The sequence below is a fragment of the Polypterus senegalus genome, chromosome 1 (genome assembly GCF_016835505.1).
Source record: "Polypterus senegalus isolate Bchr_013 chromosome 1, ASM1683550v1, whole genome shotgun sequence".
Taxonomy (NCBI): Eukaryota; Metazoa; Chordata; class Cladistia; order Polypteriformes; family Polypteridae; genus Polypterus; species Polypterus senegalus.
The window spans coordinates 325,038,347-325,064,858 of NC_053154.1; the positions used below are offsets into that span (position 1 = coordinate 325,038,347).

A 26,512-nucleotide genomic window follows, 5' to 3' on the forward strand; every position below is an offset into this window, starting at 1 on the left:
AGGCAGATGCGAAGCTGGGAGGAGTTATGCATGTGGTACTCAGCACAGGTCTTGTGGAAGTTGCTATTTTTCAGTTTACAATCAATAGTTCTGTTTAAGTTTTAAATGCATTTTTTGTGATTAGACTACATTATACAAAACATTAATCCAATGAATAAATTAAATAAACTAAGAAACAGAACACTGCTGTTTATAAGTATATTTTATGTAAGACCAAACAGAAAACTATAATCAATCAATGTTACCAAATCTTTTGCACACATTTTAGGGTCTAAAATGGTCTAACATGGATAACTGAATATGAGCTAAGAACGTTTAAAATTAGGATACTGGAGTAATGGCTGCTGAAAATTGGGCTTGGCAGTTATATGTGATTTAAAAACTGACATTCCAAGCACTAAACGTTGCTTGCAACATTAACATCTTGGATCTACTTTTAAATCAATTTAAACCTTGATGAAATAAGTATCAATTTCTAACAAAAACCGAGAAAAGCCAAGCAAAATGACACCTTTAACTGGCTAACTAAAAAGATTACAATATTCAAGCTTTCGAGGCAACTCGGGCCCCTTCTTCAGGCAAGATGTAATCAAAACAGGAAAAAACAGGAAAATCTCTTAGTGATTCCACACTTTTGATGCTATTTGGGGGGGAGGGTCGTAAAAAATCTGATTTTATACATGTTAAACACAACAGAGATAAGTAGTGATGGTTGTGTAATGTTGAACTCCAAAGACAATATAGCTCTACCCAAAGTGGCCTTGGAGCCATTGCGAAAATAGTGACACAAATACTTGATATACTGGTTAAAAGGCAAGTGTGCCATCTATGACACCATCATCACAATTTGTGTGGTGATGTTTCTTTGTCAACAGATCAAACTGTATAAAGGCCAAAAGTTACATGTCAAAAACCTGACTTAGGGATAAAACAAATGAGAAGCTTATGGCTTGGAAAACAAAACTGTGCATTAAAAGCAAAAAAAACAGGGATTGCGCTATATATAGAGATTAAGGCCACCAAAATTAAAAAGCAAGCACAACAGGTGTCAGGGATCAGCTAGATAAATCAAGCACACATGCTAATTAATGGTTATTCAGAGAGGTGTCCCTTACGTAAATGCAGGTGCTTTCTGTAAACAATGATTCAGGGCTTCTAAGAATTACATCAAGAAGTGGAAAAGCAAATCACTCATTTAATTTTAAGCTACTGACCATATATTCTGCTTTTTAATAGTGGATTTGTTATGTACATTACGTGCCTCTTTCATAGTTGCTTTCCATTATAAGACACAGGGGCACAAATAGAAGCAAAGTGTTCATTGTACACAAATGTTTATAAAAAACTTTTAATTCAAAGTCTGGTAAGAAAAGCTGGCTTAATAAAGCAACTGAAAGTAGCAAATGCATACCTTCAAACATTAATGTAATTTTTCAACACAGTAAGTGAATAGAAGATGACAAACACATTTGGGTGAATGGACTGACCAAGGCTTTTCTTATGACCTCACAAATAGAGGTTCCAAAAAGTCTAAAAAGATTTAGATTTTATTTTAGATTTATTTTTTTTTAAATTTTAGTGTGATTTGCAAAGGCTGCTAGAAATAGAAATTAGTTGCTGAATGGATTGGGTAAAATACTAGACTGTTCATCCAAATGTAAAATCATGTCCTTGTGATGATGTAGGTTGGTTCCATGCTCCCACTTCAGTTTAGGAGCATCTTGAACCCACCACTGTCGATAATGTAACCTGCCGATGGGCAGTGGTAACTGAGGACACGTACACAGTCCACAAGGGATGTTTTCCTTTAAAAACCACTCTCAGTCTCAGTGCCCCTTGAAAAATCTGACGACTCTTTGGCTTGCACTATTCGGACCTTTTAGACTGAGGAGAAGTCAAACAGCAGGCACAGAAACTGTTCTTCTCTGGCCTCATCTGTCCCTCATGGGGGCTCCCAATCCGGACATTGCTCCACCTTCCCATCCTTCCTGCCGCTAGACGGGTCACCTGCGGAGCCTTCCCTCATCCGGGTCCCCAGAATGCAGCCATGAGGCTGCACACTCCGGACCTTGCTCTATCCAACCGCTACCCATTCCTGACTCCTCCCCGCAAAAGTATTTTCACCCCCCGCTACTGCCAATTTATGGCTCCTCCAGACGAGACCGTGCTTAGAGATCCACTGTCACTCCTGGTACCAGAGATCGCTCAACAGCAGTGACCCAGCCCCACTGAGTGCTGATCAGCTCGTTCCTCCTGGGGCTCTCACACTTGTCTGCATGCTGCTCTCCCCGCCCCTCTTGCACCAGTTTCTCCAACTCTCTACCCATCTTTATTTTCCCCTTTACCAATATTCTTTAACCATCGTCTGCCTTTTCTCTTGTTCTTTGGATCTCCTTCTAGTCCTTGCAATTCCCTTTTTAAAACGAGAGTGAGGGTTGTCCATTCCCACATCCTGCGATAGAACCACTCCTGCCACACTACCACGCCCCACCCAAAGATGCAAGTGTAGACCTTCATTTACTTATATGCCTGCTTATTAAGCTATGGACCTACCTTATCACACTCCTCTCCACTTAAAGCCACCAGCTGCATGGTAATGGTGAAGGCATGGAACCTTCCCATGCAACTGGCAGCTTTAAGAGGGGAAAAAAAATAACAAAAGGGAAGACAGATCGGGATGAGAACAAAAAAAAAAAACAAGACAGATGAGGACTCAGGCCAGAGGAGAAGAAGGGTGTCTGAGCCTGCTGGTGGACTTCTCCTCCTTAAAATGGTTTACTTGTATGCGTGGAACTGAGCACTGCACTATTTATTTGGACACTTGATTGTTTAGATGGATTGTTTTTAATAAAAGCATCTGCACTTGTTCAACCATTTCTTGTTGACTCTATGTGTCTTCACTTGCTGTGTCCCATCCAGTTAAGTTATCAATGGTGATGGTTCAAAAGGCTCCCAATAGTGCAACTGATTTTTGCTACTGGCATCTTAGGGGCTGCATCAATACTATTTACAATTTTTTAAAATTTGTACACATGCACATGGATTGGGGTGGACTAATTTTTACCACCTTTTGCTTAGTTTTTACATAAGCCTAGAGACAGATGAAGTGATTTAACAAAATAGAAATTCAAATAAAATGTAGCCAAACAAAGTGATTTATAAACTTTTAAAGATAAATTTATGTTTACCATTTCTTCTCTGGGATTGGACGTGGCACAGCATTCACACGGCAAGGGAAATTTGGCTGTCCAGATAAATTTCGGCCCAAGATTGTCCCAACCAAATTCAGAGGAAGGATAACAAAAAAGCATATACAACAAACAGCAACCTAATAAGAAAAAAAATACAGAACAAACAAACAGAGGGGGAAAAAAAAGAATTGGTTAAAAGAATCAGCAGCAATGAAAGAGTTCAAATAAAACAAAATGACATTTTAAAGGGTGTATTCTTCTGCAGGGCTTCTTGATTATATACCATATTACCTATTCACATTTTATTCTATTTTTATAAATTCAAACAAAGATAAAAAATACATTTTTGCTTGTCAGAAAAGGGGTGCAGATTCTAAAAACAATGCAACTCCTTACCATCCCATCCCCCGTTATACTGAAGCTACCGAGAAAGGTTTAATTAAAGCAAATACTGCTGGTTAAGCTGTGATCCAAAGTAAGATGACACATGCTGTTTGGCTATTAACAGGATAGCAGGTTTGGCCCAAATCTGATCGTGTGTAACCTAAGACGGAACACACAAGTGTAGTTTTTGCCATCCATAGAGGCAGAAGTGCCTTTTGTCAGCAATGAAAGGAAGCAAATTAGATTACTGCAAAGAAATGTGATAGTGTGCATGCTTGCTCAGCGGTTGCACATATTGCTTTTACATGTGTTGGATCAATACGTTAAACCATTCTGAGAACAAGACTTGAAATGCAGCAGCAGTATTTCTAATGCCAGAGCAGCTACATCAGTAACTCAGTACTCTTAAACAAACTAGATTCAAAAATGAACCTCCAAGTATTTATATAACTCCAGGCAGTGAGCAAAAGGCACTATGAGAGGCTGTAGAGCCTGTAAAAAGCATCTAACACAATAAGGAAAGAATGAAAATACTGAAGAGGCACTGTACATTTGAACAGATCATCTTTCTGCTGAACGTTGCCATGTATGTCAAACTGGTATACATATTTTACTGCTCTTCAAAACTTTACTCTAGGACTGTTTCGAAAACTGACAGATGATTCAAATCACAGACAATCTGGTTTTTATTGCTTCAGATCTCCTGGATCAGTTCAATGCATACCTGTAAATGAGCTAATGACCCAACTTTTTTCTCTTTCCTTTCAGCTACACTCTGTGTATTCAGGGAACCACAGAGTACAGTGACTCTATAATTCATAGTTTTTAAATATTACAGGAATGAGTTTACCTATTTATTCTTCTACCTCTTTATTCTGGTTAGGGTTGTGGTAAGCCCACACCTATCCCTGTAGTACTGGAGCCTATTTGGAGCTGCTGATAAAGTTAAAATGTACGTTTTTTGATATTTAGAAGGAAAACAGAGAATGAATACACTTCACACAAACAATGCCCAGGCCTGGGTGTGATCCCAGGATTCTGCTTAATTCAATTCAGAGTGTATCAGAGGTAGTAGGGAAAGCAATCTTGAACAGGACCTCAGTCCACAACAGGTGCCCACTAATACACAAAAGAAGAACAATTGATACACAGGTGAAAGATATTGATCACATTTTCTTTCTCAAAACAAATCATGTCAAACAAGCACTGAAAGGCAGTGAACTATCCATTCTATTAACTTGTGACTCAAAAAAAAAAAAGAATAAACAAGACTATTCCCAGCTCTCTAAAAATGTCCAAAATGAGTTCAGCTGTAAAATGAAAAGAACGCATATAGGCATTAAATCAAAAATGCTGAAAAACAACAGAAATCTGTGGAAATGTCTGCTTTCCTGTACAAAGTGTTTTTTAATCCTGCTAAGCATTTACTTTTGAGCATTATTAGGCACTTATAAATTGCTGCTGGTTTTGGACTCTGTGCAGCTGCCTGCAAAGCTAAACTAAATAAAGCAGGTTAGATGGGTGGGTGGATGGATGGAAGGAAAAATCAACCATGTTAGACTTACCACCATGGTAAGTTTTTGTAAAATGTTTAAAACCGAGTTCACAAATTTCCAATGTTCTGCAGGTATCATTAATTTCAAACCAAAATTTGAATTCCATATTTTATAAGTAGATGCTCTCAATGCATTCAGCTTTGTTATATTTAAGAGAAAAGTTAAAAAGAATCTGAATCTGAATTCTGACATTTACTGTCAAAACATTACAAATTGGTTGATTTGTGTCACATGCCCATGTGTTACAATCTCTTCGAAGATTAGAAAAGCCTTGTGTATTCTTCTGTCACACTGCCCACTGGCTAATTGTCTTTCACACATTAAACAGTGGGTGTTGCCCAGCTACCGAAGCGAAACGGGCTTAGGCTGGCATCTGTCCAGACAAGCCCTCCCAGGGGCACTTTCCCATCCTCCCTGCCCCCAAGACGGGGAGAAGTGACACATAGTGTCCTTTTTTCTCTTTCTCTCTGGTTCACAGACTAGGAGGAAGTTTGACAGTACAACACATCAGACTTGACAGCTCCATAAACCATTAAGCACCACAAAGCTTAACTGGCACAATCGGGCCAAGATCTCAAGACACAGAAGTTAGTCAAAATCAGCAACTGTCATGTCCACCAGATTATCTTGCTGACCCTGTACAATTCGTCAAGATGGTGTTTTTTTATGTCTACATATTAGGTTCATTGAAATACTATTAAAAAAAGTCAAAATTTATTGGAGAGACCATGCAATAGAAAGAACTGTTAGTCTTGTAAAAGTTAAAAGTTTTAATTGCTTCAGAGATAGACAGGCATACAGGTAGATACAAAGATAGATCAAGTCCTTTTAAATTGCTTGGAAATAATTCAAAGAACAGGTTTTATAACCTATGACATCACATGTAATAAAAATACAGACTATTCATGATTCCATTTTTAAATATAAATGAGAACATTTTGGATGAAAGTGTCCCTTACATATGGTTAATTTTTTAGCCTACTATGCTTATGTAACCGTGGTGCCAGGAAAGCTTTATGGATTTCATGTGTATGTAAGGACGACACCCCACTTGAGAGCATACATAGAGTATAAAGGCCTTGTTCTTGACAGAAATGCACTATATAAAATAATGTTTCCAAGTTCTGTACTCGTCATGGACTCTCTGTATAGCTCATTAACAGTCAGTTCATCTGCCATTAGTTGCACTATTGAAACAACTGCAATTATCTTTTACATAAACATCTGAACAAAATTAATTAAAATGCTGACAACAGCAGCTAAAATGTATAAATGAAAATGTTTTAACATGTTTAAAAATAAAAAGTGTTTTGTGGCTAAAAGTACTGGTAAATTCCCCTGCAGTTTAAATAGCCTCAAGCACATGATGGGAGAACATATTGTAATGTTATCTGGCACCCCTAAAAAACTGCATTGGAAAACTTTTTAAATATTTTTGATTGAAGTATGTACAGAGAAGTGATAGCCTCAGAGGAAAGCGCCAACTCAGATAAATGCAGCTTTCAATACGGAAGAAGAATTATGAAACACAGTCCTCCACACAATACATATGCTTCTGAAAGGCTACACATTTGACACAATACAGATGTCAAACCATCTGTTTTCCTTTTATCACAAAAGCGAAAATATGCCTCTACTACCACAAAAGGAAAGAAAAGATAAATTCAAGGGACCGTGAACTGCTCTCCTGTAAAATTCGACTGCCTTGCTCCTGAAAATCACTTTGCACGCATAATTGCTTCAGTTTACTATGCCCCCGACTCTAGAATAAAAAGAATAAAAGAAACTCAGATGCTTTTATTAAGACAATGTGGGATCGACTTTATCACAACCATGTTGGAAAATCAATGTCAAAATTCACAAATCACTATAAAATAGTTCCTTGTTGCCATTATAATTCAAACTTAACACACTATCACTAAATTATATGTTAAGAAAAACTTCTCAATGTATTGAGATTCTTGTTTGAACCATAAAGAGTACATTACTTTAACAATCATACTGGCTAGAAACATGTGTCACTTGCAGTTGATTAAAGTTAATTTACACTTCAATCTACAATAAATTACAAATCAAAAATGTAAAGTACAACTGGTTTTGTATTATTATAATGCGAGTACAAAGAGGTTAAGCATTTGAGGTCTCACGTCGAGTTTGCGATAGAAAGTGAACCTGTGACTTTATTCTGTCCCTTTTCAAAGTGAATACCATTACAAGTTGGTTTATAGTACAGCACAATGGTATAGTGTGAAACTGTACAAAACAGTGCAAATAAATGAGTCTGTAATCTATGTCAATATAAATTGGGCTTTAAATGACTTTACAGACATATATGCTCTTCTTTTCCTACATTTACACACAAACAGAAGTATTTAGCTTATACTACAAATAGTAAGGCACAACAGTTAGCACAGCTGCCTCACAGCTCCAGAGGTGTGCTTGAAGTCCAAGATCTCTGTATTATCTGTGTGGAGTTGCAGGTCTTCAACGTTTTTCTTAAGAATGCTCTGGTTTTTTTTTTCCAGATCCCAGACATGTAGTTTAGGTTAAATGGCAAATCTAAATTGATGCAGTGTGACTGGGTGTGAGTGTGCATGTAAGTGTGCCATGTGTTGCAGTTGCAACTGCATTGTACTCAGTGCTGCACTGGGGCAAGAACCTGCAGCCTACACCTCCAAAATGGTTTAAACAGCTACAGAATGGATGGATTGAAAAGTGTATTACTTAAATTCAGTCATCATATAAAATGATAAAATATAACTATTAAGGTTGAATTCAATTCAAGTTTTAAAATCCATTTAAAAATAAATAAATCACAAAGTTAAACTCTCTCAGATTTTTATGCCCACTCATTCATGCAGGGAATCTCCCAGGTAACCCTACTTCAATGATGCACAATCCTCAAGGATGCACTATTAGATTAAAACCCAAGGATTGTGCAAGTCAGTAGACTAAGCTGAAACTGCCGTGGTACTGAAGAAACTGGCTCAAAACGGTGTATAGTTTGTGACTGCTACATTATTGTGCCTGAAGCATTTGTTTGTAACAGGGTAGACTATGCCTACCACTGAACTCATAGGTTCAGCAACAATGCTCAGGGTATACCATGCCATTCAAAGGACACTGGATTGGTATTACAAGGTATAATGTATGCTGGGAAAACCTTCACCACTGAACTTCCACCATCAACCAATACCATTCACACAAAGCAGGACAGACTCATGCTATTTACACAAAAGTCTAGCAGAAATAAAGATTTGTCAAGTAGTTCTGATGCTCATGTGTTCACTGTCAAAAGCAAAACCCATAGTGGTCCTCTACTACAGTACCCTGTCTGCTTCGAAGTTTAATACATTGTTTGGCGATGCCAGTCCCATTCACAAAACGTTTTCAACCACGGCTACTCACTGGAAGCTTTTGTATATTTCACCATTCTTTGTAAACTTTCGAGACTTTACCACGTAAAACAGCAGGAGGCCAGCTATTTGTGAGACGCTGGAAACCTGGAGTCTGGCACCAACAAAATCATACATCGATCAGAGTTACTGTACATGGATTACGTGTCTTACACAGTCTAATGATTACTCGAACAACTAAACCTTTTAACAAGGTTTAATGCAAAATATTTTGAGTTGCAGCCATGGGACTGGCTGTTTGAAGGATCAGACTATTAGCCTTTGCATGTAGCTATACCTAATAAAGTGGCCACTGAATGTATGCACACATATTTAGTTTCATCTTTCACAAGAGTGAAACACATTCCAATAGAAAAGAAGAAATCAACCTCAGTTAGAGGATCAGTCCAAACTAAACCATTTCAGAGTTGCACATCAACTTACACTACACCCCACAATTGTAACATATTTTAATAAAGTGTGCATATTTTAATTAAAGTCTGAAACAATAGAAGTTCTTTAAACGTATATTAAACCAGATATTGTATTTCTATAACATAAGCAGAATAGCAAATTAAACGACCCAAGCTATAAAGCCTAACAGAACCTACATTTCCAAGCATACTTTACTAATTGTAGCTATGCTTGATAATAATAAAGAAACAAAAATGCAGAGTTGATGAAATAGTAACACATTTCCAGTGATGACACAAAGGAATACAATTTTCATTAAAATTCCTCTGGTGCTTTGTGTGAAGATAAACGAACAGTCATACTGGTTCCCTTGTACAGCGGAAATAAACACAACTTTATACTTTATAAAAGTGAACAATCAAATTCCCTCAAACATAAGTGACTGATTTGTACTCAGCATGAAATGACAAAGTGGCTTTAAAACAATTGGTTTCAATGAACATTCTTAAGGAGGCAATAAAATGGAATGACACCTTGTAAACAACTAAGACGTAACTGGAAATCCTAAATGACTGCAACTACCATCTGCTTTAGAGGAAAGGCAAGTAAAAGTAAGGAATTTGCTTTTATGAAGCTGATAACTTTATCATTTTAGTTCCTTATTTACCTACTTAAAGAGGCCGGTGCGGATTTGTTTATTACGTGTAGCAAAGACACCATGAGGCCCAATTCCAAGATTGAAGGCTGTTTCCCTAAGAAAGTGAACAAACGGCCATAAAATCATACGAAATACATATAGAAAATACATACACACACCCACGCTGAAAGTCAAATACTGCATGTGCATTAAACAAGTGACACCTTAGACATTTTTAAGTTCCTAATAAGTGAGTCATCTGATGCTAAACAGACTTACTATAACAAAAAAGCTCCAATTAGCAAAAAAAATTAATTTTAAAAACTAAAGTAATTAAATTTAAGCTATAGTCCGCAGCATTATACATATTTTGATTAATAGATGTGCAAGGGCACATCTATACTTGTCTGTTGACTCCTGGAGAAAGTTTTTCCATTTTGTAGACTGGCACAAGCTAAGATGTGTGGCCTCCCTTTCTTCGTTCAGGCAGGACAGAGATCTTTTGTACTATGGTGCAGCTGAATAAACAAGATCAACAGAAGCACAACATACTAAGGTGAATTCAGAAACAGAAAAGTGAAAGAAAATTCTGATTGGAAACTAAATTCTTTTAAGTAGAATATTCTGGGCCAAATAAAGAACACAACATTAGATGAAGGATCAGCTTTGAGTATATCTAATGCCGTAGCATCTGTGTGTGAAACAAAAACTGCTTTCCCACATTTATAACCTCGGTATAAGAAAGCAAAATCCATTCATTCATTCACTGTTTTAACTCCCATACTCCAACAGACAGTTGTGGCTGGCCAGAGTGTATCACAGTGGCACCTGGCACAATATAGGAAATCTGGAGAGAGCATCAGTCTATACTACAACATAATCAAGAATGTACATACAGGACGAATTTTGAGATCTAAACTATATACATTGGCATGTGGGAGGAAACTAGAGTAAACAGAAACTCAGTGCAAGCAGGAAAAGAGCATGTAAACCACAGCACTGCCACAACGCCTAAAAAACCTCAATAAAAGCAATCTCAATCATTTTATTTGATGTCAATAGAGGTTATCCCTTTAGAACAATACAAATTGCTAATCCCAGTAGAGGCTGGGATACAAAGGCACAACATTCGATTATGTTTATTTTTTAAGCAGAAGAAAATAAATCTTTGCTTTTAAGGTGCTTTTTCCTTGTGTATTTTAGCTTGAATTCTCCAGCAGTTCAAATAAAACCAGTTAGGTGAGCTAGTGACTGAAAACTTGTAAAAAGATGGGCATAAGCCAAAAACGATGCACTGCAAGGTACAAACATCCCAACAACCTTTGGTTCCTGCCTTGAACTTGTTATTGGTATAGATTCTGCTGCTCCATGAGCATACATAAATAAACACTTTTATTTTGTTGGTGCTGAAAATTAACTGGAAATTATTAAAAAATATATATAATATGATAGATCTAATACAACCCAAAACGTTCTGATAAAGCAAAAATGTTAAACCAATCAAAACATAAGTTAACGCAATCAGACCTCATCAGAAGAGGAATTAAAAGTGTTCATTACTTGATCATATCACAAATCAGCCAGGGGACTCTGGCAGTTTGATTCATTGAGTTATTAAATTGCTTCATTCTCTTGTTTCATGAATAAGTTAGAATTCTTCAAGATCATTCTGCCACCAGAGCTATTAAATTTCAAAAAATCTTTCCATCAGCACCTTCAAAAATGATACAATTTCCCTTTTACTCACTAAAAAAAATGTTTACTCTGTACACCTCTGACTATAAATACAACACCAGATCATGTGACTTGCAGAAATTCTCAGACAATTCTGCATTTATGGGGCGTTTTGATAAGGGAGATGAGACACAGAGAAGTCAGGTGGAGAACTTTCTTGGTGCAACTGATTGGTTATTGACTTTCGATGCAACAAAGAGCCTCTATGTCTGGTCACTACTGGGTGAGCAAATGTAGAAGTGGTGCACTCCTACAAGTACTGGGGGGTCCACATCAATGACAGGCTGGACTGGTCTCATGAGGAGCTATGTAAGAAAGGGCAGAGTAGGCTCTTTTTTCTTAGAAGACTGCATTTCTTTAATGTGAATAGTTTCATCCTTCACATCTTCTACAACTCTATGATGGCCAGTGCAATTTCCTATGCATTCTGGACCCACTGGAAGTAATAGCAAAGGAAAGAATTAAAATAAAACTGAGTGCCACTATGAAAAAGCTGCAGATCCTCTAACACCCTAACACAGAGGACTTCCAGCCATCCAATTCAGCATAAGTGTGTCTGGAAACACTACAATGCATCTTTATAGTGCCTGTCTGAGATTGTAACTGTTAAAACAGACGTTTTTCTGTCATTTCATTCTGGAGTGTGTTAAAAATGCACTGTGTATATATATATTTATCAATTTATTGAGTGTCTGTAAAAAGCCAAATTTCCCATTGGAGATCAAGCTCTATCTGTCTTTTCATTTTACTACAATAACTTGCACAGAAACACCATTAAATTGTTTTAAAAATAAATAATCTAGGCTGTTTCATTGTGCTGGGTTTCTACAGTACAGTGGCTCCTGAACTGTTCTGGTTAAAATAAACTAATAAAACTGAGATAAGTGATGTGACCGTTTCTTAACTTGTATATTTTTCTGGAATACTTGAGATCATTTTAAAATAACAAAGATTGGAACAACTGAGTAATATTAACTGCTAGGAGATAATGTGTTATTTATTAGTTCCATTGGGTAAAAGTACATGTGACATGACAGTGTCTATCGATTACTTGTACTAGAAAACACTACTCATTATAAGACTGAGCCATATCATGAATCAGCTCTAATGGCTAACAGTGCCCAATACATTAGCGCCGAATGATGAAACTACCTGATATAAAACTTATTGAACAGCTGTCCTAAAGGACACTATGAGGTGGCAGTATTTTTACCTGTTATCTGCACTGTGAAACACTACTTAAGAGGGAATCAAGACTTGCTGATTAGTGCTAACTCAGGGGTGTTGAACTTAGATCCTTAAGGTCTCACAGTAACTGGTGCTCATTTCAGATACATTCCTAATTAGTGACCAGATAATGATGCTAATTTAACAGTTCTTTTGCCTTAATTTTAATTGACTCAATTTTTCTATCCCATAAGCAGAAACTAAACATAAGATACAAAGTGGGCCAACAGAGGACTAGCTAACTCAAGAATCTGAAACAGCCCAGGAGGGCTACCATTATCGCTCCAACTAGCCTCCTGTTTAGCTGTTAATGAAACTTACTTAATTCTATGGCTTGTTAGTGTACTAATTCAGCTACACCAGTTATTTCTAAAACTGATTTTTGTTTTTCCAGAGAATGCCCTTCAAATGCCATGTGGACCAAAGATGATAAATACTTCTCAAAATTTTTCTTGAGACAGCTATCATATGAAAGAAACTGGTACAAACTGGATATACGTTTTCCTGGTCATCTGTTGGCTCAATTTGCACCTCATTATGGTTTGAAAATGGGTTAATGGAAAAAAATTCAATTAAAATGCAAGGCAAAAGAATATATTCTATTGGCATTAGTAATTGGTTAATAATGGAAAAAGTGGCTGGATCAAAAACCTGCAGCCAATGTGGCCTTTCAGGACAGGAGTTTGATATCCCAGGTCCAATTGGTAAAAGAAGACTACAATGTTTGTTTAAATGCAGTAATGAAAAACACTTAAGAAAATTTAACAACATACATCTAATCAGAGTATCAAAAGTTTTTTTATGTTTGCAGTTACCAAAAACAGAGCAATCTGTCTATGCAATTTGAAATCTTTATGGAAGACAAATAAAGAAAAAAACATTGGTTTAAAAGCTATTACTTTAGTTTGTGAGTTTTCTGTTTTGTTCTCCAAATCTGTTTTCACAGTGTTGCACATCTCTCAAGATGAGACCCATTTTTCTTTTGCCAACAGCGACAACTTACATACACAAGTTCATTGATCTTGGTACTTCCCGATACACCTACTATGGTGCACATACATGGCTGCTGTTTGCCTGTTTTGTTTTTTTTTTTTCTCTCACCATGATCAAGCAATTTCTCAGCTTACTTATCTTAATCCTCTGCCAAATTATCACATCAGTCCTTTCTAACTTTATATGTTTTCCCAAGATGGGTATAGTTTGGGCAACATTGTCCATGAACACCTGACTGCTGTCTGCCACAACCAGTACAGAAATATCATTTCTACTTATAAAATGACAGATAAGTAGTACTGTACTGCTGGAACAATGGATTTTAAACCACAAGACTCCTAGTTCAAATTTCCTTGCCTTGATTCCCAAACAGGCAAATCGGCAACCATGTGCTCCATGGGCTGAGATGTACAGCATGAGAGTGTCAGTTACACCTTAGTCTCCACTCAGTACAGACTCCTGTTTGAATCTGTAGTGCTTTCTTTGTGTTTTATTGTTTTGCTTTTTATAAAAATTACTTAATAAGCTACCATGGGACCGAAAAAGGACTGTTACTGATGTTTTTATGGAAGTGGACCCGCACCAAACAATAAAATCTCTATCCTTCCTCACCACCTTCCGACTCTCCTCTGTACAGGTAAAGTGAAGTGAAATATTTATCTGCATTTTTATCTATTTATTGTGCTTATTCTTTTTGTCTAAGATTTTACGCATTTTCATTGTTTCTGTACACGATTTTATGTATGAAATACTGTTATAAAATTTTAAATAAACAAACAATCATCTGGGGTTTAGTAAAAGATTAATCCATTTTACATTAATTCTTATGGGATAATGGTTTCAGTTTTTAAGCAAATCTGTTTCCAAACAGTCTTTATGAACAATTTATGTTTGACAACCGAAGTTCCACTGTATAATATGTTCAATGGCCACTTTGTATGATACTCTTACTCATTATACTTAATCTATCCACAATGGGACACTCTTGAGAAATGCAAAACAGTACAAATAAAGGCTCAAATGAACTGTATTTTTAACCTGACATTACAGGTTTGGTTTCAACCTCACCAGCTCCTTTACACTAAATTCTACTGCCTCTAATCACAAATTAGTGCTGCAAATGTTTTCTAGAGAATCCAAGAAAAAAATAACATCAAATGGATAAACCGAGGTCAGACAGAGTCTTTTTGAAGAAAATGTGGAGCGCCTGTTGCCAGGCTGATTTATAAATGGGCGAAACTGAAGACACGTTCCTGTTTTAGCACCTCGTAACACCCCTTTGATGTATAAATGGCACCTGGCCCTTTGAGATGATGGCGACTCAATGTGATGATAGGCAGACACCTGGCCTCCAAACCACTCCCATGCAGCTGCCTAAGGCAATACTTATTCTGGCTTTGTGCAACCTTAATACAGAAGCAGGAGCTGTAAAGCACAATTTTGTTTAGCAAAGGAAAATGGATGCAGTTTTTTCCTCTGTTGCTACCCTGCAGATTAGAGATCTGGTTCTGCTTTGAATTGAAATCTACAGTATATACTCATTCTTTTTGAGCTAAATCTGTAGACCAAATCTGTAAACTTTCCTTGATGTGGTGTGCAACACTCTTTGGAGATCTAATACATATCTACGTTTCACTGCTCCAGTGTAACAATGATTTGATTTATCCTAAAAACTTACACGCCAACTTTAAGACTGGGCATTAGTCACTGGCTGCACGTGGAATGGATGTTGTCATAGTTCACTCCGCCTCTTCAACTTAAATGTACTGAGAGCATGGAGGGAATAAGGAGCATCGGATCCCTTGAGGTCCGTCTCCATCCTTTGTGAAAAGGCAATAAAATGCTTAACCAGGACAAACTCATTAATGATAAAAAGAATCCTAGGAGAACAAACAGAATCTATGGACTTAAAAAGAGATGAGTAAAAGGAACATCCCCATCAGTTATGGTGCCACAAGGGGAAATGAAAGGGTGTGAAAAGAGGTAAAAGACAACTCAGTAATTTTCTCACAAAAGGAATAGAAAGCCTGGGCATTCCAACAGATAAAAAGAGTGCAGTAGTACAAAAACATCAATCAAATGTGGTTTGATGATTCACTAAAGTGACTAGACATTTTTGAGAGAGATCACAACCATGTGTTTTAGAATGGTACCTACTCATTGGCAGAGATATCACGGGGACATGCTCTTCTCCCTATGCGGGGGACGCTCTCCCGTCAAAGCCGAACACAGTCAGATACAGTGGAAATGTTTTGACGTTGGACTGTATCTACCTTCTGCTTGGCCAGAGATACCTTGCCAACTTTTTACATTTTTGGTAAAGAGGTCACAGCTACATTCTCACCCCGATAGCAAAACCAAAAATATTATATATCAAGAGGCTCTCGGATATGAAAGCTAACAATATAAATTCTTCTCATTATAAATTATTACAAGTTTGTCCTGTTTTACTACTACATGGGCAAAGCTAGTAATAAACATGTCAATGTGCTTGGTTAAAAGCATTTCACACAGAGACTTATTTCTTGGTTTACTGAATATCTTTTCTGCATAACTGACCACATTTTGAGAAAGTAATTTGTCTTAAACATGTCTTATAATTTTGTATGAAAACAAAGTTAAATAATGTTTTTTAATTTGAGGACTATCCATCACCAGTTTTGGGTGGAGTGTTATCAAGCAAGTAGCAGACAGAATACTAATGTCAATGCCTGCTTCTGCTTAAAAAGCTATGGACAGTATTCTGATGCAGCTTTTTTACACTGTTATTAAAGAAATGTACTAAGTAGGACAGTGGGGAGTAATGCTGCCTCATGAATCCAACATTCTGAGTTTAAATTCCATGCTTATTCTTCATCTGTGTGGCGTTGGCATGATCACCCAGTTTTCATCCCATACTTCAAAGACACTCTCCTTAGGTTTACGGGTGATTTTAAATTGGACCGTGTGAGTGTTGGTATGATTGGGATCAGTGACGGACTAGTTAGTGTCTTGTCCAGGGTTTGTTGTTGTTTTACTGCTGCAGTCTCCACAACAGGCTCCACCTTGGTGCAACCCTGAGGAATACCCGAGAATGTTGTGATCTTTATTCAAGATTCAAACAGCACCTAAAATACTGATGCTAAAAATATTACTTTCTTCCAGACCATCCAAGGCAGATTATCTAGATATCATGCCCAAATAACGTAACGTGCACATCTCAGCCTTTCTTAATGTCCCTCATATCATTAGTCCAATGTTCCACTTCAAAGAGGAATCTCTTATACTTTTGTTTTTTCATGCTGCTCTTTCTGCTGGACTATATATAGTAGCATATATAAAGTATAACAAAAGTACTGTATAGTACCCAAATTGTTTCAGAAAACAAAAGGACAATTGAAAACCTACTCAAAGTTAAAATGAAATGCATACAACTCAAGTAAACTCCAGCAAGTGCTGCTAACAGAATAGATAATGGGTGATAATAAAGCAGAAGCAAAAGACTGAGAAGCAAACTTGGCAGAATCTGGTGGACGGTTATGTAGAGGAGATTGGTACATTTAGATGGTAGTAGCTTCAGAGAAACACAGGAAGAGTGGTGATCACCAACAGAGAGCTGTACAAGTGAGGCTCTGTTTATTCCTATTGTACCGTGTGGCAGTGTGTCTGTTTCAGTGGTTCCCAATCTCACTGCTGGAGGCCCCCTGCGGCTGTAAGGTTTTCCATCCATTCAGTTTCATAAGCAGGGGTCACACGCTGCTTTTAATTGGACTCTTGTGTTAAACAAGTTTTTTCCCTAGTTTCTATCTTTATTGTGTCAATCAATAATTACCCAACAGTTTTGTTGATTTTCCAGAGGAATTTAGCAGCTATTTGTGCTTCAATTAGCTGTTTTGATCTTGCTCGTTAGGATTTTGTGCTCTTACACTTATTTTTTTAATATTTCTGCAGTTAAATCTGCTGCTTGTTACTAATCACAGGAGTGGAAATAACCTGATTTTGTGGCCACTCTTAAGTTTGTGAGCTCATTTGAATTTGAGCTCCGTTTTTCTCTTCAATTTGGATAATCTTAAGGAAGCAACTTATTTGGGAAAATGTGAATTTAAGAAAACATATATTGTTTTAATATACTGGAATTTTTGTACATTTCTGACAGTATTAAATTATATATTTCTGACTACTAATGACAGCCGGAAAAGATTTAAAAGTATGAATGGTTCTCCGATTGTGAAATTGGTTTGAATGAAACTTGCTGTCCTGGGTTCCCTGGGACAGACACTGAAAGCCACAACTCTGTTTTCTTTAAAGAGAAAAGGCAAAACACATCATTAAAAACTCAAATCAGTTTTCAGATTTAATATTTACAATAACCTTTTCTCTTTTGCATTTTAATCAATTATTGTTTGACTTATTTTTGATTATTAAATGGATTCCGGTTCAGCTGAATATTTATCTTAAATTTTAAATCTATTCAAATGCAGTATCAGTACATGTTGAGTAATATATTCTTTTGGAAGTTTCTCTCCTTGAAAATTGTCCAGCATTATGTTGCTTTTAATTATACTTATTTGCTTTGAAAAATATTTTGTAATGTTATGTTCTGAAAATGTTGTTACTGTCCCAAGTAAACAAAATAGATTCTAATTTGCACATCTCCTATAGACTAGCAATAGACAGCTGCCAATGAATACAACACAAAACAGTAAATACATTATCAGATGATATTTAGAAAAAAAGTGAAATGCTCTTGTTCATAAAAATTATAATATGAACAGTGATATAATATCAAATAGCTCTATGACCTAAGGGTAGAAACTGTTTCTGTACCTTGTGGCACAAGTGCTACTGGTTCTGTAATGTTTTCCAGAATGAAACAGTGAAAAAAATGCTTGTGCAGTAGGAACAGGCACTACAGCCAAAAAAACGCATCATGGTATAATATAAAATCTGCTATGGTCTCAGCAAATACCAGTATGTAAATAACAAATGTATTATTGAATAATTTTGGAAACAGCACCACACATTTTACCCATGGAAATGCTTATTAAACCACACATCACTCTGAATTGGGTATCCAACATCAGCTCAGCAGTGAAGACGAGTCTAAGACTTTATATCCAACAACTACTTATTTCTTGTTAAGCACAAACTCCCACAAGGAATGGCTCAATGGGCTTTGACAGCCCCCTAGCCTTGACTCCCTAAGATGGTAAGAAAAGAAAAAAAAAACATGCAAAGAAAATGGAAGACATCTTGGGCGATTCAAAGAGACTGTCACCCTTCCAGGTAGGTTGTGTGTGCAATGGGTGTCAAAACATTGTGTAAATACAATACAAGAAGCACAAAATACAATATTAAGAAAAAAAACCTACTGACCAACAGCCTGTCCATCAGTAAAGATGGAATTTTGATCCACTTCCTGACATATATGACTAGAGGGTTTTGTTGACGTTAACAGATTATTTACTGCAGCCATATTCTTTGAAAGTTATAGTATCATTTCTGGTGACCAGGCAAATGACAGCAGTATCATTAGAACATTTAATGATGAAACTGGAGCTGCGTCACATGGTACATGGCAGAAGGCTCCAGCGCACTATCCTTTAGGAAGCTTATGCAGTGGATCAGCGTGCAGGAAGTGATGTTGCATGTTCTATCCAGAGATTCCAACATATCTGCCCCTCATCCTGCTAGATCTCTCCTCTGCCTTTGACACAGTCAACCTCAAGATTCTCCTTGCTACCCTCTCTGACCTTGACATCACTGGGACTATCCTTAGGTGGTTTGGGTTCTACCTCTTGGGCAGCTTCTACTGCATGTTCTGGAGAGATGAGATGTCAAGGGTGAACCAGAAAAGCACAGGGGTACCCCAAGGATTGGTGTTGGATCTTCTCCTCTTCTCTCTGTATACACCTCCTCACTCTGTTCCGTTATCCTGTTCAATGCCTTCCTCTTATTAGTGCTATGCCACTAATTCACAGGTGTAACTATTTCTTCCTCCAGAGGACCACATGGTATCAACTGGAATCTCTGCATGTCTCATTGATACTGCAACCTGTATGAAGGAACACCATCTCCAGCTCAACCTGGTTAAGACAGATCTTCTCGTTATTCCAGCTCATTTGTCTACTCAGAATCCCAACCCTGGTTAGACAGACTCATTATCATTAACACTTGCCAAGTTGGTACACAACCATGGAGTGGTGGCCAATGACCAAGATGTCACTGATCATGTCACAATAGTATCTCGGTCTTACAGATTCATTATAAACAACATATGCAGGGTCTACAGATAACTCACAGTGTATGCAGTAAACTCCTTATCCAGGCTTTGTTCTTATCGCGTTTTGACTACTGGAACTCTTGGACAGCAGGAGTACTGGCATACTAGTATGTGTCACCAAGTCACTGAAGATTTGCTGTACAACTACCCAAAGCTTTGCACTTGTGGTGACAAATTTTGTAACCTTGTTTCGTAACACTTGACTATATTGACCTCTTCTGTAAGTTGCATTGGATAAAGATGTCTTTAAAACCTTTAAAAGGTTGTGGTCCTATATACATAAAACAGCTTATGTATCACTGCATTCATATTGGACACTGCATTAGAGGACCATTGTCTTAATTATAAAGGTTCCAACGCTGATGAGGTCAGGTTCTTAGCCATAGGGCCCCAAAGTTACAGAATCTACCAGCTTGTGTGAGCAATACAGACTCAATTCTCAGTATCCTGCTATGGCACTTGTGGACACTGCTACAATGCCAAACTTTTACTTCCATCTATGTAAAAGTGATACCAGAGAATTGTAAGTCCTTGGATTGAATGTAATTCAACCTGCTTCTTTTTATACTTTTAAACATTTACAGTTTCATGCAAATGTTTGGGCATCCCAACCCAATTTTTTTTACATTTGAAGTAAACAATTGCAATCAGAATTTTGAAAACAAGAAAACTAAAGCATAGTATTTTCAAAAAACGGTTAACATAAAGGTATGATTTATTTGATGAATGGAAAAGCTCTACATATATAAAAAAGACAGCAATGTGGCATTTGCAAAGGCTTGAACATCCATCCTGCTAAGTTGGTATTTAGTAACACCCCCAATCACACCTCACAAATGTTTTTTTTTTTTTTTTGTAGTTAGCTAGGAGTCTTTGAATTTTTCCTCATTCTTCCTTGCAGATCACTTCCAGCTGCAAGATATTCTTGGGTTGTCTCGTGCACACAGCACTTTGAAGATCTACCGACAGATTTTAAATAATGTTCAAACATGGGGACCGCCAGGGCCATTCCAAAACATTCACTGGGTGTTTAAAGGTATTTCACAGTAGATTTCAACTTAATCATTGTCTTGTTGTAGAAGCCATCCTTTTATCAGCGTCAGTTTCCTGACTGACTGTTTGACATTCTCCTAGAGCATCTGTATATATTTAGTGTAAGTAACGCTGCAAAGTAGAGCAATGCACCAGTTAAACTGGCCTGCAGGTCCCTTTCAGTCATATGGGAGTTTTACTTTGCCTTCCTACACAACGTACAAGCTGTTCTGTCAGTTTTCTTGAGAATGTCTTGACCTCCATGGTTACCCTTAACTACAATTTCTTAATGACATATTGAGCTGTGCTAGCTAAAAGTGCTTTGATATCTTTTTATACCCTTCCACTGCTTTGCAGACATCAATTAGTTTAACTTTCAGATCCTCAGTCTTAGGCTTAGAACAGCCCATGATTGTTGAGTGTTACAAAATGTTTGAAGAGTCAGAAAATGCATTAGGCTCTGCAATTGTCATCAGCTGTGATTGACATTTTCTGACCAGATTTACATATAATGAGCTAGGCTTGAGCAGACTAATGCCCAACACGTTTTAGTTGATTAAATAAATCATAACTGTTCATTAATGGATTCATACAAATGACACTAATTTAGTTTGTTTGCTGGTGATGTTGCATTTACTATGCTTTCTTCAAATTTCAGCAAAATATGTAATTTTTCCAGTACTGTTCAAACTTTTGCATGGAACTGTAGACTAAAATTAACATAAAATAAAATCAAATTCCTCAGCCTGCCTGGCGATGGCCAGTTAGGTAGTTCATACTTTAGCAACAGAGAGTTTCAGTGCCAAGTCCAGGAGCTTAGTAATCAGTCTTGATGGAATATTAGTAATAATTAGTGACCTACTGCTTATAAAAACTGACATGGCCATTTTGTGGTTATTTATTGGTGCTGAAATGGTATGAAATACAATGGATGCAGCATATTCTGTTGACATGTTGCAAGCAATTAAGAAAACTGAAGGTGAACCACACTAGCTGGAATATAGAATTCAGTATTTTACCGCAATGTGAGAGACTGCCATTGGCTGGTAACACTTAAGACAGGGCAGTTATGTTTTCTTTAGTGGTATATCAAATAAAGTAATTTACAATAATTGGTATACAAAACACTGAAGAGAAAAGCATTTAAATAGCACTGAGCAATGAAGCAATGGTTTGTTGTTCATATTCTAATCACTAAGAACTTGCAGCAGATAATTTGCACCAAAAATGACTCAGTTGCTATAACTTACCATTGTTCCAAAAGGTATGGCTCTTGAAGCATGGTAATAGATGGCAATGAAGTTAATAAAAAAAGCTGTTCCACACACCATGGCAGGAATCAGAAAGGCACCAATAAACATCTGCTTTATCCACCTCCGCCCTGCAGGAAAGGCAAACACAGGGAAGTTTTAAAGTACTTGCCTTGGCTTTCATTTTAAGTTCCTAAGGACAATCTTCAGAATCACGTGGCTGTTAGTTTAAAATATTCAGAATGATGATATTTAGTTCTCTTCAACGCCATACTCTAAAGTGAACATTGAGATTTATCTGTTTAGGTTACAAACCTGAACTCTTGCTACTATTTTCTAACAGAATTTACCTTCATCACCATGTCTAATTTCCATAAAGCATACTATTACTCACTAAGGTTTCATAACATTTTCAGAACACCTAAGAGGCTCCATCATGCATCTTTTACCTTCATTATCACTGCTGTGGCAACACCTCTGTCTATACTCAACATGTCACCCATACAGCAGAACTTCACAACTGCTATTGCCTGACCTTTAATAGATTAAAAGTGAGAGAGTGTGAATATATAGTAATTTATAAATGGATTCTGATAGACTATTTTGTGCATTCCTAATTGACTGATTTCTTTACTTTTTTAAATGGTGGGCAAGTCTGAAAAAGTTAAACCACCACTGTAATGTAAAAATTGACATCAAGTCTAATGCAGCAAACAACATTTTTAATAAAAAGTGTTAAGGGTTCTTTATTAAATAAACTTCAGATTGACTAGAAATGTTCCCCCGGAATTCAAAAAAATTACCTGAAAAAATGTGTTTTTCCAACCACTGTTTTTTTACAATGTTGCAATGTTTAATAGTGCACTTCTATATTCTGTTTGATTACCATTAGCCCGAGAGCAGGGCCTCACATCTAAAGCCTTGGAAAATTATTCACTTGGGTCACTATAACATTCCTGATGTACTATAATGTTTTTCCTACCTGCACACGTAGTTCATATCTCTAACACAAGCCCAACCAAAAACCATCAATTAGTTCAGCACTCACATTGCTCTTGTTCAGGCTTCTTTCATGTATAGTAAAAATGAAATGTATCTGGTTTTGAACAAGAACATAAGTATAAAAGAGCTAACAACAGCATTTGATCATTTCAGGTGGTCAGTCAGTAACAGATGAGACAACCATAAGCTCTTTTCATAGTTCACGCTCTGCCTCACCACTTATATATACCTGTGGCTTTACAAATGGCTACAACCAGCACAACACATCACTAACAAGGAATAGAAACTGCTACACTGTCCAAGTTTAGCTGCTGCTCTACACACACACACATATATATATATATATATATATATATATATATATATATATATATATATATATATACATACTGCTCAAAAGAATTAAAGGAACACTTTTTAATCAGAGTATAGCATAAAGTCAATGAAACTTATGGGATATTAATCTGGTCAGTTAAGTAGCAGAGGGGTTGTTAATCAGTTTCAGCTGCTGTGGTGTTAATGAAATTAACAACAGATGCACTAGAGGGGCAACAATGAGATGACCCCCAAAATAGGAATGGTTTAACAGGTGGAGGCCACTGACATTTTTCCCTCCTCATCTTTTCTGACTGTTTCTTCACTAGTTTTGCATTTGGCTACAGTCAGTGTCACTACTGGTAGCATGAGGCGATACCTGGACCCTACAGAGGTTGCACAGGTAGTCCAACTTCTCCAGGATGGCACATCAATACGTGTCATTGCCAGAAGGTTTGCTGTGTCTCCCTGCACAGTCTCAAGGGCATGGAGGAGATTCTAGGAGACAAGCAGCTACTCTAGGAGAGCTGGAGAGGGCCATAGAAGGTCCATAACCCATCAGCAGGACCAGTATCTGCTCCTTTGGGCAAGGAGGAACAGGATGAGCACTGCCAGAGCCCTACAAAATGACCTCCAGCAGGCCACTGGTGTGAATGTCTCTAACCAAACAACCAGAAAGACTTCATGAGGGTGACCCAAGGGCCCCATGTCCTCTAATGGGCCCTGAGCTCACTGCCCAGCAGCATGCAGCTCGATTGGCATTCGCCATAGAATACCAGAATTGGCAGATGCACCACTGGTGCCCTGTGCTTTTACAGATGAGAGCAGGTTCACCCTGAGCACGTGACAGAAGTGAAAGGGTCTGGAGAAGCCATGGAGAACATTATGCTGCCTGTAACATCATTCAGCATGAGCAGTTTGGTGGTGGGTTAATGATTGTCTGGGAAGGCATATCCATGGAGGGTCACACAGACCGCTGCAGGCTTGACAAAGGCACCTTGGCTGCCATTAGGTATCAGGATGAAATCCTTGGACCCATTGTCAGACCCTATGCTGGTACAGTGGCTCCTGGTGTATGACAATTCCTGGCCTCATGTGGTGATAGTATGCAGGCAGTTCCTGGAGGATGAAGGAATTGATACCATTGACTGGCCACCACACTTTCCTGACCTAAATCCAATAGAACACCTCTGGGACATTATGTTTTGGTCCATCCAATGCCACCAGGTTGCACCTCAGACTGTCCAGGAGCTCAGTGATGCCCTGGTCCAGATCTGGGAGGAGATCCCCCACAACACCATCTTTCATCTCATTAGAAGCATGCACCGATGTTGTCAGGCATATATACAAGAACACAGGGGCCATACAAAGTGCTGCAATAAAATTTTGGCAAAATGGACTAGCCTGCCACATAATTTTTTCACTCTGATTTTTGGGGCGTCTTTGAATTCAGGGCTCTGTAGGTTGATCATTTTCATTTCCATCAAACAATGTGGCATCCTTTCGTTCCTAACACATTACCCAGTCTATATCAGTATAGATATCCAGGAGGATTTCTTTTCCCCATTGAGATCTGATGTGTTTTCAAAGTGTTCCTTTAATTTTTTGAGCAGTTATATATATATATATATATATATATATATATATATATATATATATATATATATATATATATATATAAAACCAGGCATCAGTGAGGAAAAAAACAGTTGTTTATATCTGCACAGCCAAGAATACTCTGGGGAGTCTAAGGTCTTTAGATGTATCATAGCCACATCAGCTAGAGCGCACTTTCAGCGCTGGAGATGCATCGGGAAAAACACCTAAATAAAATCTTCACATTCAGATATAACAGTGTTGCCAGAGGTTACTATAAAATCCAACATTCTACTTTCTTTAAAAAGATTTCTTTTTAATACAGAGAGCACAGTAGTATGTCGTTACCAACTTCAAGGGCACAATGTCAAATTTTGAGCTGGTCACTACCTGCGATTGACTTCCCATGCTTATGTGAATTTTCTTTAGGTATTTCAAAGACGTGAATGTTATATTAGTTCACTTTCCTAAATTTCCGCAAATTTTTCCTAAATTATATTGGCATGTTTATTGAAAAATTTGCATTACGGTCAAAGTTGGTGCCATCTTTATGTTTTTGTTAGTCAGTCAGTCATTATCCAACCCGCTATATCCTAACACAGGGCCACGGGGGTCTGCTGGAGCCAATCCCAGCCAACACAGGGTACAAGGCAGGAACAAATCCCGGGCAGGGTGCCAACCCACCGCAGGAGAAACAAACACACACACCAAGTGTTTTTACATTTATTAATTTTGCAGGAATATCTTTAACTTTCCTAAAAACCCACAGACAGAAAATTCATATCTAACAACAAAACAGTATAAAATGACTACATTATATTACAAGCTTTCCAGGTCAAACTTCACTAATGATACACTACATCTTCTTTCTCATGTTAATTGACTCAACACTGTGCCACTACAGAACTACGGAAATAATTTTTCAATTCACTGATTTCTACATTGCTAAAAACAGGGCAGTTAAGTAAATAAGGTGTTTATCATTTAGCTTGCGCTAGCGATTCATGTCTACAGTTTTATTGTTATTTATTGTGATTTGTCTGGTACATTTGCTATGGTCATTTGTAACATTTACGTCTTTTTAGTTTGAACGAATTATAAATTTGTTACTAACATATTTATGTTGTGACACTTACCTACATTTTTCTTTGGATTACATGTTTTATTAGGGAAGGTGCTGCTTAAGCATAGTGTTTGTTACACTGCAAACTGTGACACCTGAAGCTAAGCCCCGTGATCTCTGCAGGATTAAGTACTAATTAAAATTTATGTTTTTACTATGGATAACAATCAAGTAATTTCACAATTCGCTGAATTAGAGAGACTCCATACCTTGCAAAAATGACTGAGTGTCACCACCAATAGAAAGACTAGACTCTGGTGTTCAATGCAATCTTTAACTACAGGTTAAAGGTTTTGATTTGTACAACTCCAGTTGCGTCCATATGTACACACCTCGAACTGCTTTGCTCTTCTAAGAAATGTAACATGTAGCAATTTCAGATTATGGTTATATATTAAAAA

General features: G+C 37.3%; 1 protein-coding gene across 1 annotated transcript in view; it reads right to left on the reverse strand.

Annotated features, from left to right (window-relative positions):
- tm9sf3 (transmembrane 9 superfamily member 3) overlaps window positions 1-26,512 on the reverse strand; it is a 114,632-nt gene that overhangs the window by 16,171 nt on the left and 71,949 nt on the right. The window contains exons 9-10 of the mRNA XM_039737321.1: window positions 22,076-22,206; window positions 3,189-3,328 (exon numbers count right to left, since the gene is read on the reverse strand). Coding sequence (XP_039593255.1) covers window positions 3,189-3,328; window positions 22,076-22,206 — 271 coding nt within the window. The remainder of the gene's footprint in view (window positions 1-3,188; window positions 3,329-22,075; window positions 22,207-26,512) is intronic.